At 34.1% G+C, this 15,614-nt stretch overlaps 1 protein-coding gene across 6 annotated transcripts; it reads left to right on the top strand.

Annotated features, from left to right (window-relative positions):
* The first annotated feature begins 28 nt into the window (after window positions 1-28).
* On the top strand, window positions 29-14,900 carry LOC100870505 (uncharacterized). Of its 6 annotated transcripts, none has more exons than XM_086905980.1 (9): window positions 29-209; window positions 4,889-5,256; window positions 5,919-5,996; window positions 8,776-10,237; window positions 11,631-11,723; window positions 12,324-12,419; window positions 12,611-12,963; window positions 13,067-13,392; window positions 13,582-14,900. In XM_086905980.1, the coding sequence occupies exons 2-9, from the start codon at window positions 4,958-4,960 to the stop codon at window positions 13,896-13,898; spliced, it is 3,024 nt and encodes a 1,007-aa protein (XP_086762106.1). In that variant the 5' UTR covers window positions 29-209; window positions 4,889-4,957; the 3' UTR covers window positions 13,899-14,900. The 6 variants fall into 6 exon arrangements, with proteins under 6 accessions (XP_086762106.1, XP_086762105.1, XP_012342668.1 ...); XM_086905979.1 differs by having other exon boundaries at window positions 29-651; XM_086905981.1 differs by having other exon boundaries at window positions 41-504.
* Window positions 14,901-15,614: the final 714 nt, after the last annotated feature.

The raw sequence follows: 15,614 nt of genomic DNA, 5'->3' as shown, positions 1-15,614 counted from the left end.
AAAATTCCTCCCTAGCAAACAAAACGGCATTTTCTTCTGCGCTAGCGCAGAATGCGGTAGTCGCGGAAGCGATGACTGTCAACGCGGAAATCGGTAGCCTTGTAATCGCCATATTGTTTGCACACACGTTGTGTTAACGATTCAATAGTGATAATCTCGTGGTGTCGCAAGTGTTTGATAAGCCACGAGAGGGAAGTGTTGAAAGAAAGGTAAATAACTCGAGCCAGAGCTCCGAGGCGGCGAAACTGTCGTTCTGAATCGTGTTAGAGATTTATCCAGTAAGAACCATCGTGACGTGATCGACATAAACCGTGTTGTAAATCGATCGTGTCTCGAAGCTGTCCGAGCGTCATACGATTAATTCCTTAGCTCAGACACATCAAAAGTTTCAAGTATTCGTCACGGTGACGTCACCGACAGTTCTGAGGGATGGCCCGTGCTTACAAGCATCGCGACGCATCGCCTCTCCTCCTCTTTTTATCTCCGTAAAATCGACCAAGAAACGTAAGCTAAATTCTTCGCGTACACGACGACATGATCGAAGAAACACAAAAGTGTTCATAACACTGACATTTCCTAGTGAAATCGTTTACACGTACACTTTGGACGAATTAATCGAGTGAAAATCTACTTATATAGAGGCATCAGGCCGTGAGTATTTTTCATTTTTTAATAAATGATTCATATGTATGAAATACAATTATATATACTGATCGTGGATTTTAACTTTAGAACGTGAGAAATGCCAGACTGTCCAAACGTGTCTTTCTCTTTCTTTTTCTTTTCGTTTTTCTCTCACTTTGTCTTTTTTCCTCATACGTCTATCTCCTTTCTTTTTCTTCTTTTCTGTGACCAGTTTACCATCTCTTTCTCACTTTCTCACATTTTGGTCTCGTGAATACGGGGTTAGGTTACAAATCGAAACAGCTCGATAAAAATATTCAAAGTAGTATCCAAAAATGCTTCTGCGTATTTTCTATGATATCATCTTAAGACAAAATTATTTATAAATTATAAATATTTTCATAAAAAAAATAAATAAATAAATAGAAATAACAATAGTTAAGAAAGAATTAATAATTAATAAGTTATTTACATTGAAATATGATAAAATTTTCAAATTATATATAATACTTTGAATTCTATCGAGGAATTTTGAATTTCAATTTTTAAAATTCGATTCATCCGATTATTGAAATGATTTAAAAAATTTAGTTAGAAAAAAAAATTAAATGCGATAAAAAGAAAATATACGATTATAATATTTTTCGTATGTAATTCATCGCTACATAACAGTTTAATTAATGAACTAGTTTCATTAATGAATCTTAACTTGTATTTATTAAATTTATTTCTTTTATTATTTATTATTTTTTTATATTTAATTCATGACAATATATACGAATATCGATATACGAAAAAATCGGAGATTTTGAGGAGAAATGCAAGATGGCGATTTTCATTTCGTATTCCCGTATTTAAATAATAAACAAATGATATTCTTATTTCTTATATTATTTTTCTCTCTCTTTTGTTTTCCTTTTTCTCTCTATATGAAAAACTATAAAGTTTGATCACATGATCGGTTTTTATCGGATGATTCTTTTCTCTTCTACGGAAGAGAACATTTCTTCTGTACTAAATATATATATCGTATTATCTTATGTAATGCAACATGTTCACAGATGCAACGAATAGTATACGATATATATATATATATATATATATATATATATATATAGCTATAAACCATAAGAGAATTTTATCGGTTTTATTAATCACGTTATAAATGCAGACGTACGTAAACTAAAAGCATCACCACGTGCGAGTATCTGGTTATATGTCTATTTTAATGTTTCTATATATTTCCTTGATCTCGCGTATATAAATTTTAGAAGAAGTATAATCATATTTAATTCTTAATATTAATTTATTTAATTTTTCTCTTTACATTACAAGATAATTTAAAATAATTCATTATTCTAAAATAATATATTTTGATAATACAATAATAAATTTTGATAATACTTTAATAATACAATAAATTTCTTTAACAATAGAAATCTGTTTTTTTGCCTTTTATTTATTCTTTTCTTATATTTTTAATTAATTTAAATGGGAGGGGGAAAAAAAAGTATTAATATACTGTTATTGTACACTACTTATAAATGCATGACATTATCATCGTAGACGATGATTTGAATGCTAAAAATGCTAAGAGACATGTTTCGCCGCGTTTTCGTTGCGTAAACGTATAATCTGCTCTGCCAGGGATCCACGTGTACTGATTCCCATGATGTAATAGACGTGATCCATTGATCGAATAATGCGAAAACTATTTTACTCTGTCATCTGCGTTTCGAATTAAATCTAAATTATTTAATTATTGTAAATTCTGTATCATAAATATTTAAACATAATTAAAAAATAATAATTTATGAAGTAAAAATATAAATCAATTTTAATTAATCTTGATTATTTTGAAGAAATGTGTTTCTTTTGTAAAAATTTTTAAAAATTTGTAAACGATATTTGAAGATATTGAACATAATTAATAAAATCATATGCTTCGCGAATTTACTAGCGTGTTCGTATCATAAGATTAGTTACATAATTTCCAATTGTGCTTTTTATGTGATTATGTAACTGCGTTATTGACTTTGCGAAACGTAAAAGATGACCTGTATAATATCTTCACTATAATTTTTCCTCGAAATAGTTTACATGCGTAATATATTTTTCTTTTTCATTTTATTTTTGATTTTTTAAAAATTAAAACATGAATTTATGTCATTTAACTATTTAGCGCATATATATATATATATATATATATATATATATATATTAAAAATATTATAAACATGTTCCATGATTTAATAGGAGGATTTAACAGAAAGTAAATAATTTTACTTGTTATACTTCAAGGAAATTCAAGACGTTTCTCATATTGGTTTTGCGCGTCTGATGTATTCCGGTGAAAACTGGGATACTTGCCAAAACTGAGGGAAAAATGTGACTGCTTTCTTGATGCTAGATATTTGGCAAAGATTTGGATTCTTTTCCTGAACGGTGCACGCGCGATTTTTGTGCCATCATTAATTTCAAAAATAAAATTATAATTAATTCAATGAATTATTATGATAAAAAATCCTATACATTTTAAGTAATTTATTTGAAATAGGATTTACTTAAGTTGTGATGGTAATGTAGTTTCCTTTTCTTAATTCTTAAACTGTTATGTTGTAATGAGATATACAATTACATCAAATTGCAGCTTGTTTTTTATATAGCAAATATCATTTATTCTTTTAATCATTTAAAAAAAAATTGCTGACCGTAATCTTGCGATTAAATTTAGAATCATCAGAATTTATTTTCGTTAACTGATTAATTCAATAAATCCATCAATTATTACATATTTGTACGATATGATATAATGGTATTGTTTTATATATTGTGTATATTATATATATTTAAATTTCCTGCATACAGTTATTTTAATTTTTTTTTATTCGAATTTTTCAAAATTTACATAGATGTAATTAATATAGATTTAAAAAAAAATCGATTTCAAGAAAAATTAAAGGAAAAGAAATTAACAATATTATATTGCTGTATGATATAAAAATAAAACATTAAATAATTAAAAAATATAATATTTATAATTGTGTTATTTTTATATGACTTTGCACCATGTGCTAATAATTTGTTAGGTTTTTTACAAATTAACTTGGTCAGTGTATAACATAGTTAAAACAATAATATGTGTTCAAAGCAGAACGCGTAGTTAACCTTTCTTCTTCTTCTTTTTTTTTTTTTTTTATCAGCTCAAGGTCAGTCTGCTTTTTTTAGCACGACCCAGTAACCTCTGGCATTTCTTCATTTTGTATTCTCGTTCTTCTTTGCGGAATTTGACAGTTGGAGTATCGACGGTAATGTTCCTTCTTCTCTTTGTAATTTATTCTACACGAAGACTAAGCGGATCGATATTCGGTTGATCGCATAACGCAATGCGGTTTCCGTTTCCAATATCGCATGAAGATTCGTTATTTTTTTGTGAGCACCAGATAGATTCTTCTATTGAAAAAAAAAAAAAGTGGGACAAAGTGAAGTAATTCGCACAAAATGCAAGACGCAGAAGTTGAAAATCAAGTGTTTCCTTTGTTCTTTTGAAACAGAATGCTTATCGATTTAATTTTTGATCTAATTATATTTGTAATCATTTGAATAGGATTATTTTAATTCGTATCTTTGAAATCAGATATGAAGATATTGAATTTTGAAAATGGAAAAAGTCCGATAATTTTATTTTCACGTAATTTAGATTTTTTGAATCAGATTATTGTTATACAAATCACATTGTAGATTCAAGTTTGTTGTATTTCGAAAGATATTTTTATTGCTTAATTCTTTCAAAAATCTTCTTACCTCCTAATGTTCTCGAGTGGCTGATGTTTTATGATTATATGAAGCTACATCAGTTTCTTCGTATTCAATAACAAAATCTATTTACAAATTTAGCAATCGATCTTGATAGAAATCAATAAATTTAGTTCATCTCTTAAGTATTTTAAATTATTCAAATACATTTATAATCACGTTTAAGTTGGTTATGCAGAATTTATACTTATCAAGTGCTTCTCTCTTAAATCCTCCTCAAACTCGAGTAATCATCAATCGGTAACCATATTATCTTTGGTAAGAAAAAAAAAAACATCCTAATATCATAGCATTAGAATCATGCATACAGGTTTAAATTCTTCTCGGGAAAGCTCAAATGCACGCTCGGAACACCTTACGTAGATTATATCAGCATTTTAGAAAATTCTTTAAAAATTATCTCAGTCGATACACTGACCAATCTCTCTTACATTGTGTTGGAATTCAGGAAGGGGTTTCTATAGAAGAAAGAAAGAGAGAAAAAGAGAGAGATTGTGAGACTGGTGACCCGGGTGCAATGTCGTATCACCGTGGGGGCCAGGCGGGCGCCGTAGCAGTTTCATACAGCACCAGTCCAATGGCACCGCATTCTCCTAGCAGACGATGTTCCAGCAATAACAGCGGCAACAACAGTTCCGCTATTGGCACCTCCACCTCGAAGCTGAACACCTACAGATCTACTGCTTCCTCGTCGATCTTAGATCGACCAACAAATTTCTACTCGACATCGTCGTCGACCTCATCGTCGTCGGGCAGCTCGGGCTTTCGTTCGAACTATACGACCGAGTACAGGCGATCCTACTGCCCATCAGGCAGGTGAGTTTCTTATCCTCTTTCGACAAATTCTTTCTTCTCCATGTGTGTTCCCCCCCCTGTTCAGGATTCTGTTAATGGATTCCAAGGATCGGCAATCACGTGCAGTTTGGTCGGAATTTAGGAACAAAGATGTCTAACCCTTTGTTGACTATTAATTTGAAATAACGACACGCGATGATTTCAAATATTTTCTGATGTTTTATTATTATCTGATTCATCGGTTGAAAGTATATTAATTGTATTTGTCCCATTTGAAATGTTTAAGATACGTGCGCAAAGGGTTGGTTCTTTCGGTGTATTGCGTGGAATATTGATACTGAAAAGATGAAAATTGAAAGAAGTCTAATAAAGAGGAAAGTTAGTTTAAAGAAGAAGATATTTTATTACCGTCGATACTCCGTTCATGGACGAATTTACTTCCCTCAATTATTCTTCTTCTCAATTATTTTGTCTCTTTGGATCATTAAGATTGTTTTCTTTATTACTCGAATGATCTTAAGAAAGCGATTGATTACACACGCACAAGGGCATTGTGCACATTTCATATCGCATACAAAATTTAATTCATAATTATAAGCGTGCTGCCGATCCTCAATTTCCTGACAATATACAGAGATAAAGGAATTGTTAATTAAATGGTTGATACTCGATCGGCCCTACAGTTTCTACTCATCGACGGGTACGAGCATCCGAAGGAGTTACTTATCGGAATACAACCGGTCTCGCTGCTCACCCACAAGGTGAGCAATCCCCATAAACAGGGGTATAAGGCAGTCGGGGTCAGTAGCTACAAGATCAAGGCCTCGATAAGTTTCTATCGATTTTATGCATATTTCCTTGATTTCTCCCATTTCCAGTTACAATTTGATTAAATAATTATCTTTCTCTCTGGTTTAACGCTCTGCCGATTTACTTTTTTTTGAGATTTATTTTTCTGCTGGTATCGTAATATGGCGAGATCCTAAATTATGGAATCAAGTAATAACAATACAGCATATGTAATTTTGTATAATTTTTCTTTTGTGTATTCTGAATTTTACAATATATGTTCAATTAAAGTTAAATTATATAGCTGTAACTTTAATCGAGGCTTTGGATTCTTATTTTCTCAAATTTTTGTTAACTCACTTTGAAATTCATATATATATATATATATTTTTAACAATTGATCGATTTATAATATCTGTCACTAATAATTTCTATTTACTTTTTTCTTATTTACTTTCAATATTATAACACGATCAATAATATAAATGCTCTAATCACAATCCAAAAATATTGAATGAAATTTAAAAATTTTCTTCAAATTTTTGTGCTCGTTTGATCATATAAAACATGCAACGTTATGCCCTTGCTAAATCATAAAGATTCTATTTTTATATAACATATTAATATATCTATGTAAAATAATGCAAAAGTAATATAATATATAAATTGTTTCTTTTTATTTAGATTTAATTCTTTTTATTTAAAAAAATGTCGTGTAGATATGTATTTGAATTAAAATTTTAATCTGCTTTGTTTCTGCATTATCACTTTTTGATGTACATATATTTGTTATATTTTAACTGAAATAAAATGCAAATATTATTTATATCCTTACTGCTTGATGCATGACTAACACCCACATTTAGAATGAAAATTTTCAAATGTTAGGAAAAAAATCTGCGTTACGATTGCTGAGAGTGCTAATTATATTGTGCTGTCGGCAGAGCGTTTAAAGCAACATAATAGCTCTTGTTGCTCAAAGAGTATATAATTATTCGAGACGATGGTGAAATTCCCCCGATCTTCTCTCCCTTTCTATCTATCTTTCGTGTCAATCACGTTTCTCTGTTGCGTAGAATATGACTAGAAACTTTGGATAAAATAGTTATGGGATGCATATTATGAACGCATCATATATAATGGGCAACAGGTATTCCAACAACACCTTTTACAATGCGTCAATTACTTTTGTCCGTGTCACAATGATCCAATTAGGGAGGTGCGGCGCATAAGTCCCCATTTCTATGGTATGGTCGAGCTGACGGCAAAGGTCGAGGTCGATGGTAAATAGGTACAAACTTGCATTGGCAGTCTCAGAACTAGTTATATATAATTCCATGGGAAATCTTGTCTGTCCACTTGCCGTTCATGCAACATAATATGTATTTCGTTTGTCCTTTGAACTAAAAATTTATCCTTTTTTTTTTATGTAACATTGAATGTATATATATATATATATAATTAGAGTCCTCAGATTTGTCAATCGCATTGTAACTAAAAAACACATAAAATGACAATAATTGGATATAGTTCTTTTTCTAATTTCTATTTTCAAAGTTTTCTAATCTGCTAACAACATGATATAATCAAAATTGTTCGATGGAATATAATACATCTGGTAATCTCATAAATACATTGGAGGTTCATAGAGAAATTATAAAATATAAATCGTTATTAAATGCTATTATTATATTATTATTATTATTATTATTATTAAAGATCACGAGATAAGAAATTAATGCAACAAAATAGAAAAAAAAAAATCTATTACGGATAAATGTTATAATATACCTGTACAAAATTTTCAAATCACCTAACTAATCGATATAAAAATGTTTAGAAGCAAGGGCAAAGTCCAATCCCGATGGCACGAAACAACTGTGGAGATAAACAATCGCGTGAATATAAATATAGTACATCGTAGTACAGGTTGATCGCGATTGACACACGATGGAAGCGTGGTGGAAGACCTTGACCTCGCTTCGAATTGTCTTCTGGTGTGGCGAGACAAAGAGAGAAAGACATTTACTTTCTCTTCGACATCTCGTCTCATTTTACCGCAATAAGATATCTAGCGCACGTGTTCGCGCGCGCGCGCGCGAAAGATGCGTGTATATTTTAAATATCTAGTGCGTGTTCCCGACACTGTTTCCAAATCCACGAACGGTGCCACGTATCTGATTTAGTAACCTCCAAACCTCGAAGAAGATCTGGTCAGCATGTAGGCCAGCGACATCGACCTAACCGTTCATATATCGATTTCTTTTCATCTGTTCCACCGAGAGAATTATTTTTGTACTCATGGATCATTTTATATTTTCTTAATCTTCCTATTCTTGAGATTTGAACAGCTCTTTGTTTTGCATCCATCCTTCCGTTAACGTTTTGTTACGAATACAACAAACGATTTTACTTGATTTTAGAAGAAGAATAATTTAGTATTTTAGAAATAATACTAGAAATCCTAGAATTGTTAAAGTAATTAAAAAGAGATTAAGTGTTAATAATTGGTAAAATTTGCTTCCCAATTAAGATTTATTTTATTATTAATTATTTAATAACTAACGCACGCATACAAAGAGAAATTGCTTATTCATTTAGTGTGATTTGTGCGTGCGTGTGTTTACGAACGTGTTTCCCGTTGTTGGCCGGTGATTACGTAATTCGAAGAAAGAGAGGGTAGTCCTTGGCCGCGGGCCCAGCCAAATGAAAAGGATGTTCGCAATATTCACATTGACTGAACGTTTGCAGGTCAGTTTCGTCGTCGGCATACAACAGTACGGGTAGCGGTAGTGGTACAGCTACGAATGTGACGACAAACGGAACCAGCGGAACTAGATTCGGCTTGTCCACATCGTCGTCCTCATCGAGCATCTCTGCCGGCAGTTCGTCCAGAGATAGAGGGATCCCAGAATCCTCGTCTAGGCTAGAAATAACGGCGGATTTGATCAGGTATTCGCCATCTGGTTATATACCGAATATCCGTCAAACGACCAGCACCACTGGCAGCACTAGCGGAATCCATCATCATCATCACCATCATCATCATCAGTGGAAGCACCATTCGACCGGTTCGTCGTTGACGGAGTTGTTCGGTGGTGACGATCGTGATATAGCCGTCGAACGTACCGGCAGAGATCATCGTCCAGAGTCGTCGCTCTCCTCGTCCTCCTCGTCATCTTCCTGCGCCGTTGGTGGTGCACTCTGGTCCAGGTCGAAGAGAAGGCCACTGTCCAGCAGCACGGTGCTCAACAGCGGGCATGCACGCGCGGACAGTGCCGCGTCGCCTGGCGAGGTAACGATTAACGAGCGCGGCACGATCCGCGATCTAGACGAGGACGACGACGACGACGATGACGATGACAACAACGATGACGAGGACGACAATAACACCGACGACGATCAACACAACAACAACGGCAATAATGGGAATAACGGCAGCGGTGCTGAGGACACCTGTGATTCCGGCCGATATGGGTTGAACGATAACGACCGCGACCGAGACCACGACCACGACCGCAACCACGACAGCGATGACAAGGACGATGACGACGAGGACGACGAAGACAACAAGCTGAACAACCGGCATCATCGCCAACAACAGCAGCAACGCGGTGCTGCCCATCGGATCGACGAGGTTTCACCAGCTAAGCGTAACCTCTTGTCGTCTATTCCCGGTGGCGGTGCTGGCGGTGCTGGTTTGATCGGTGTTAAGCTCGACTTGCTCACTAACCTAGCCACTAATCCGAGTAACGGCGAACTGCTGATTAACAACAACGCTCAGAAGATTGTCCAAGGTGTTGAAGAAAAGGAGGAAGACGTTGAGATCAAGGACGAGACTGGAAGCCGTGGTGAGGTATCAATACACGGGATCAACGACGCTGCAACCATCGACGCGATTGCGTTCCTCCGTGGTGGTCGTACCGGGGATCCAGAGAGTCTCGAACACGGTGAGGAGCAACGGACCGCGTCTACCTCGTACGATATCGATCAGACCGGGTTCGTAGGCGGCATTACGCCGCCCATCTTGCAAAACGGCGTGGCGGGAAGACCGTCCGGTACTTATGGGGACGACCCATCCGTGCCTTCTACATCCAGGAGACCGGATGGTCACTTCTCGGGGACAAACACTGCCAGTAATCTGACTTCCTCGTCACCCACCGCACCGTCCACGGCTCATCAAAATCTCTATCGCGGGATCGCCGATCAGTTTGTGAGTGTTCCCAAGTAATTTTCGTTAATTAATCAGTGGATGGATATCTCTCTGGTAGTCTCTTCTCTTCGCCAAACTTTTATTTATCGGAACATCGATAAATGTGTGTTCTAAGAAAGAGTATACAGTCCGCACAGATATATATCATCGAGGTGCATCGAGTTTCAATTGAGTTCTGCAGTTTTTTTTTTTCTCTCTTTTTTTATAAGTATATTATAGGTATTTTTCCATTTTTCAACGGCTCTTTTTCTATTTTAAATCTTTCGTTTCATTCTTATGTTCTATTATTAAAAAATATCTGTCATTCAATGGCAAATAGTAATACTAAACGCGGCCAAAAACGTACCGCCATCTTTTCAATGTATATTATTATGTATGCATCACTGTATTTCATGACTCGCCATTTTTTCGACTTATAGAGAGTTCAGTGGCTCGTAACGACACTTTAGTGATATATATATATATATATATATGTATATATATGTATATATATATATAAAGTACATAATAGTGGTGGTAAATGGAAAAGGAGGGACAACGTTACGTTGAAACGTTAGCTTATGTATGTACTTTCATTGCTCGTTTAGTATGCGTGTTACGAAACGCGTTCATGTTTTTCTTCGAGCATACACAACTCTGTTCGATGGTTAGTCGCGAGAGCTGCCTTTTATTAATAGATCGGAGCTCTCCGGGAAGGGGAAAGAGAGAGAGAAAAAGAGAGAGTAAACCGGCGATCAACGGATGTCTCATAACATAACGGTACCTAGTAATAACGGGTGTTCTGTGTGTCGGGGTACTTACGCGTATATACACATAGTACAAGTTTATCTTGGTTCATCCGCTGCTAGAAGCTACACCATTTCTGCGTGGGGAATGTCAGTGAGCGATATGCATCTCTTCACGACACGAGCCATCTCTATCGTCAATGACAACGAATAGTGTGCCAGTTCTGTATGGCCATGAAGTGAGAGAAAACTATCTAAATAGGATATCTTTGAATATATACGAAGAAATTCGCATTTAACAGCAGAAAGTTTTGTTCGATTTTCATATGACTGTGACTACGTTGATTTTCGTGTCGCTTTTAAATCTCTATTTTCATAAATTTAAAATATTTCCAACGATATGACAACCGATTTGTTCGTTAAATATGTTTCGCGATATAGTTGATACGGATGAATATGAAGATGGAGAAAAAAAAAAAAATTGAATATAAATTACTTGATACGCAGGAACTGGCGCTTCTTGAAATGCGTCATGCAGTCGAGTTATAACGTGTAAACTGGCTTATATCCAATTGATAGGCTGGGGGTTGTGGTGCGTGTGGGTAATAATTATTTTGATGTTCGTGTACGCGTTCCTGCTGGGTGTTGCGGCTCCTCTGACGACCCAGAAACATGTCTCTTCCGGTGTGTATACAATACAGTTCGGCAATTCCATAGTGACCACGCGCGCTACTCTCCAGCCTCCAGCCATTTGTTTGAAGGTGAGTATCCATGGAAAATATGAAAAAAGAGATAAGAAGAATATTACTTAGTTCCGGGCAATGATATCGATGTCGTTGTGCACTGTTTTTTCACGGTTATTCAACCTGTTAGATATTTACGCTGTCTTTCCTTTTCTGAATATATTATATTGGACATACATTTGGAACAAACCATACGCTGAGATTAAATACATCAAAAAAAAATGTACGTACTGTGTGGAATTTCTTATCTTTTAAAACCAATGATGCATATTACTAATCTATATAATCTGTCTAAAGCTAATCGATTTTTCTGCATAGCACGTATTCCTAAGGTTATATCGACTTCGTGGTATATGTGTGCGCGTGTGTATATGTATGTGTGTATCGTGTGTGCGTGTATGTGTATACGTACGTGTACATGTATTCATATGACATGCTCTTGTACCGCAAGCTAGACACCGCCACCACTAAAGAAATATAACTAGCCGTGCTTAGAACAGCGTACGCGACGATATTTGACGGTTTTTGTCTTCTGTAAAGTCTTCTGTAGGATCCTACAAAAATAAGATTAGATTTAAAAAAAAAAAAAAAAAAATAACATTGATTTCTATCTTACAGGAAGGAAGCCCTACGAACAAATCGGCTCGTAATCGATTACAGGCGCATCGCGATGAGCGATGTGGACTAAACGGATTACGAAATATAGGGAATACAGTAAGTATATGGGACTATGTATATTTATGAATAGATTAAGAATTATGAATGTCCAAAATTGAAATTGATTCTTATTTTTTTTTTTTTTTAACAAAGTTTTTTTGTAAATTTTTTTTACAAAGCTATGTTTTCAATTAACGATAATTAATAAAGGAACAAATTTTCTTACTAATACTTTTATTTTTTTACAGTGTTTTATGAACAGTGTGATCCAATGTTTGAGCAATACGAGACCGTTACTGGAATATCTGCTGAACGAACAGTACCTCGCTGATATAAACACTACCACAAGCAGTATGAAAGGAGCATTGATCAAAGCGTTTAGTCAGGTGATACATGAATTATGGGAAGTGGGTGGTGATCTCGTGGTTAATACGACGGCCCTCAAATCTCAAATACAAAGATTCGCGCCACGTTTTATGGGATATAGTCAACAGGATGCTCAAGAGTTTCTTAGGTATCTATTAGAAGGATTGCATGAAGATGTGAATAGGGTGACGGTAAAACCACAACCGATACACACGGATATTCCTGAAATGTACACGTAAGTGAATTTTTATCTATGAAGAGAATGCACACAAGAAAGAAATCTGACAATTAATTAAGATTTCTATTATACACTAATTTTCATTTCTTTCTATAAATAGAGATAGTCAGAAGGCAGTAGAAAGTTGGAAACGCTACTTACGTAGTGAAGATAGTATGATAGTGGACGTTTTCGTGGGTCAATTGCGTTCGTCGTTGCATTGCACTTCTTGTGACCATGTATCAGTCACATTAGATCCTTTCTGGGATCTCAGCTTGCCAATACCGGCTAGAAGTGGTACAGTGAAATTGAGCCAATGTTTGGAACATTTCACGCGAGAAGAGGTGCTCGATGGTGATGAAAAACCGACTTGTTCCAAATGTCAGATGAGGAGGAAGTGCACGAAAAGTTTCAGCATACAAAAGTTCCCGAAAATTCTTGTTATTCGTATCCTTTTCCTATAATTTAAAATCACGGTTAAATCACAGAAAATATACAAGTTCATTCAATTTTGTTTACTATCAACTATTACATTGTAAGTTAATAGTTAATTCAACTCTTTTTAATATCTTTTTAATATCCAAAAATAAAATTGTATTATTTTTTTCATTATTTCCTTAATGAAATACTATATAGACTTAAAACGTTTCTCACCAATGGAACGATTCCGCAGCAAGCTAAATGTGATGGTAGATTTTCCATTGACAGGTTTGGATCTCAGTGCCTTTGCTGCGCCTAGAGTTCCGGGTTGTACGTACAATTTATACGGTGTCGCGAACCATTCGGGCACAACACACTCCGGTCATTACACAGCATATTGTAAGCATCCATACTCGGCAGAGTGGCACGAGTATAATGATAGCCGGGTGTCCGCGGTTCCAGCGCGATCGGTCGTTTCCAACGAAGCCTACGTACTGTTTTACGAGCAGCAGCCTCACAGCTCTCACTTGTAACCTTACGCCATGCTTAGAATATGAAAAAAACGACCATCTTGCCTCTCAATACCTCAGTCCAGCATATAGTATAAAAAAGAAAACCGACAAAGAGAAAAGAAAAAATTAATAATAAGTGAAACTATACTTTATCGTGTGGTATTGAAAAGCGACTAAACATTGAACGTTGAGGTCGTTTTTATCGAGCATAAAAAACGGATCGTGTGTGTATTGTGTGACTATTGGCGATAATCATGTTCCATTAAAGCCAAAATTTTGTTTTTCTTCGTGGTTAGATATATTTCATCGTGGTCCAGTCATTTTTACTTCGGCTTCTTTAGAAACCAGACACTTTAGTGCATTTTCCGATACAGAGGTTTGTTATGAATTAGTCCTCTGGAAGTTAATAAGATGCTTAATATGAACAAACATTTTCAGAAGTTAAAGTTACAAGCAGAAGATCGTACCAGAATCCTGGAATTGTCATTTTTTTTTTTTTTTTTTTGAATTTTCATCACTTTTTTTTTCTTACACTTTTCCCTATTTTTCTCTATATAGTTTCTTTACTTTTTTTGTATGAAATAAATAATCATGTTTCGAAAACGAGATTTGCCAGATAGGTTTAACATAAAAAAAAATATATAATACGTAATACATATAGTATATTTGATATTTGAAGTAATATGAAACAGAAAATCATGACTTCGCCAAAGATCACGTATACGGAATAAAAAAAAGCGCTTCGGATGTCTAGTTACTTTTGAATAGACGATATAGTAAAAAAAAATACATCTATCCTCACTCCTTCACTGAACACCTGGCAATCTACAGCTATTTACTTTTGTAAAATATTTTGTTTAATAATATCATAGTCAAGAGTTATTTATTTAATTTATGGAAAGAAAAAACTGATAAAATATTAATATATTCGATATGGACGAATATAATATATATAAATATATATTATTATACGTATTACATACCAATAAAAAGTAACAAAGATTAAGGGAAAAAATGAACAAATCAAATGGTTTTTCTTGTGTCGTATTGTAGTTTCCGTTCTTACCTCTACAGAAAAAAAAAAAAAAAGAGAAAATAACAACGTTAATAAATTGACCATATTCAGGCAATCGGAAAAAAAAAGTCTAAAGCAAAAAAACCGTTATATTTAAAAATTATGCATTGTTTTTTTTTCTATTTGTTTATCTTTAAAAAAGATTTCATCATATTTGGAATTTACGAATTTTTAAAAATTGAAAATCGTATTATTAATATAACTTCATTAAATAAACTTTTCAAAAAACTTAACAAATTTACTGATATTAATAAATTATATAAAATTTCTCACCAACTATCCGATTTCCATTGTAAAAATTGTTTGTCACAAATGAATTATTGTACATCATGAATCTTCCGATCAAAATGTCCTTTTTTATCCTTATTAACTATTCAAAAATTTCATAGGAAAAATCAATGAAATGGAAAATTAAAGTGAATTTTCATCATAAGATATTCTTTTTAAACATCGTAAAATTATTTATTATTAAATAATATAAATTTCATTATAAATATGACTAACGTTATGTTCTTTATTTAACGTAAAAATGATATAAATTCGCGATTTTTTAATCAATAATTGCGCAAGCGCAAAGTATCTATCAGAAATGAATCTTGCTTCTCGGTCAATTCGCGACAATCGTGATGCGAGATTCGCGATACAGATGGCGATGTTGCGCT

Source organism: Apis florea, unplaced genomic scaffold (genome assembly GCF_048593485.1).
Source record: "Apis florea isolate Af1SG1 unplaced genomic scaffold, ASM4859348v1 contig_2492_pilon, whole genome shotgun sequence".
NCBI classification, from domain to species: domain Eukaryota; kingdom Metazoa; phylum Arthropoda; class Insecta; order Hymenoptera; family Apidae; genus Apis; species Apis florea.
The sequence above is the reverse complement of the archived record's forward strand: the minus strand, read 5'-3'. Positions and strand labels throughout refer to the sequence as shown.

What these genes read in the sequence shown, in the direction of transcription:
- LOC100870505 (XM_086905980.1), top strand. Translation starts at nt 4,958, where the DNA reads ATGTCGTATCACCGTGGGGGCCAGGCGGGCGCCGTAGCAGTTTCATAC. An exon ending in GATATTCCTGAAATGTACAC is followed by an intron (nt 12,964 to 13,066) that starts GTAAGTGAATTT and finishes TTCTATAAATAG; the next exon opens with AGATAGTCAGAAGGCAGTAG. An exon ending in CCCGAAAATTCTTGTTATTC is followed by an intron (nt 13,393 to 13,581) that starts GTATCCTTTTCC and finishes AATACTATATAG; the next exon opens with ACTTAAAACGTTTCTCACCA.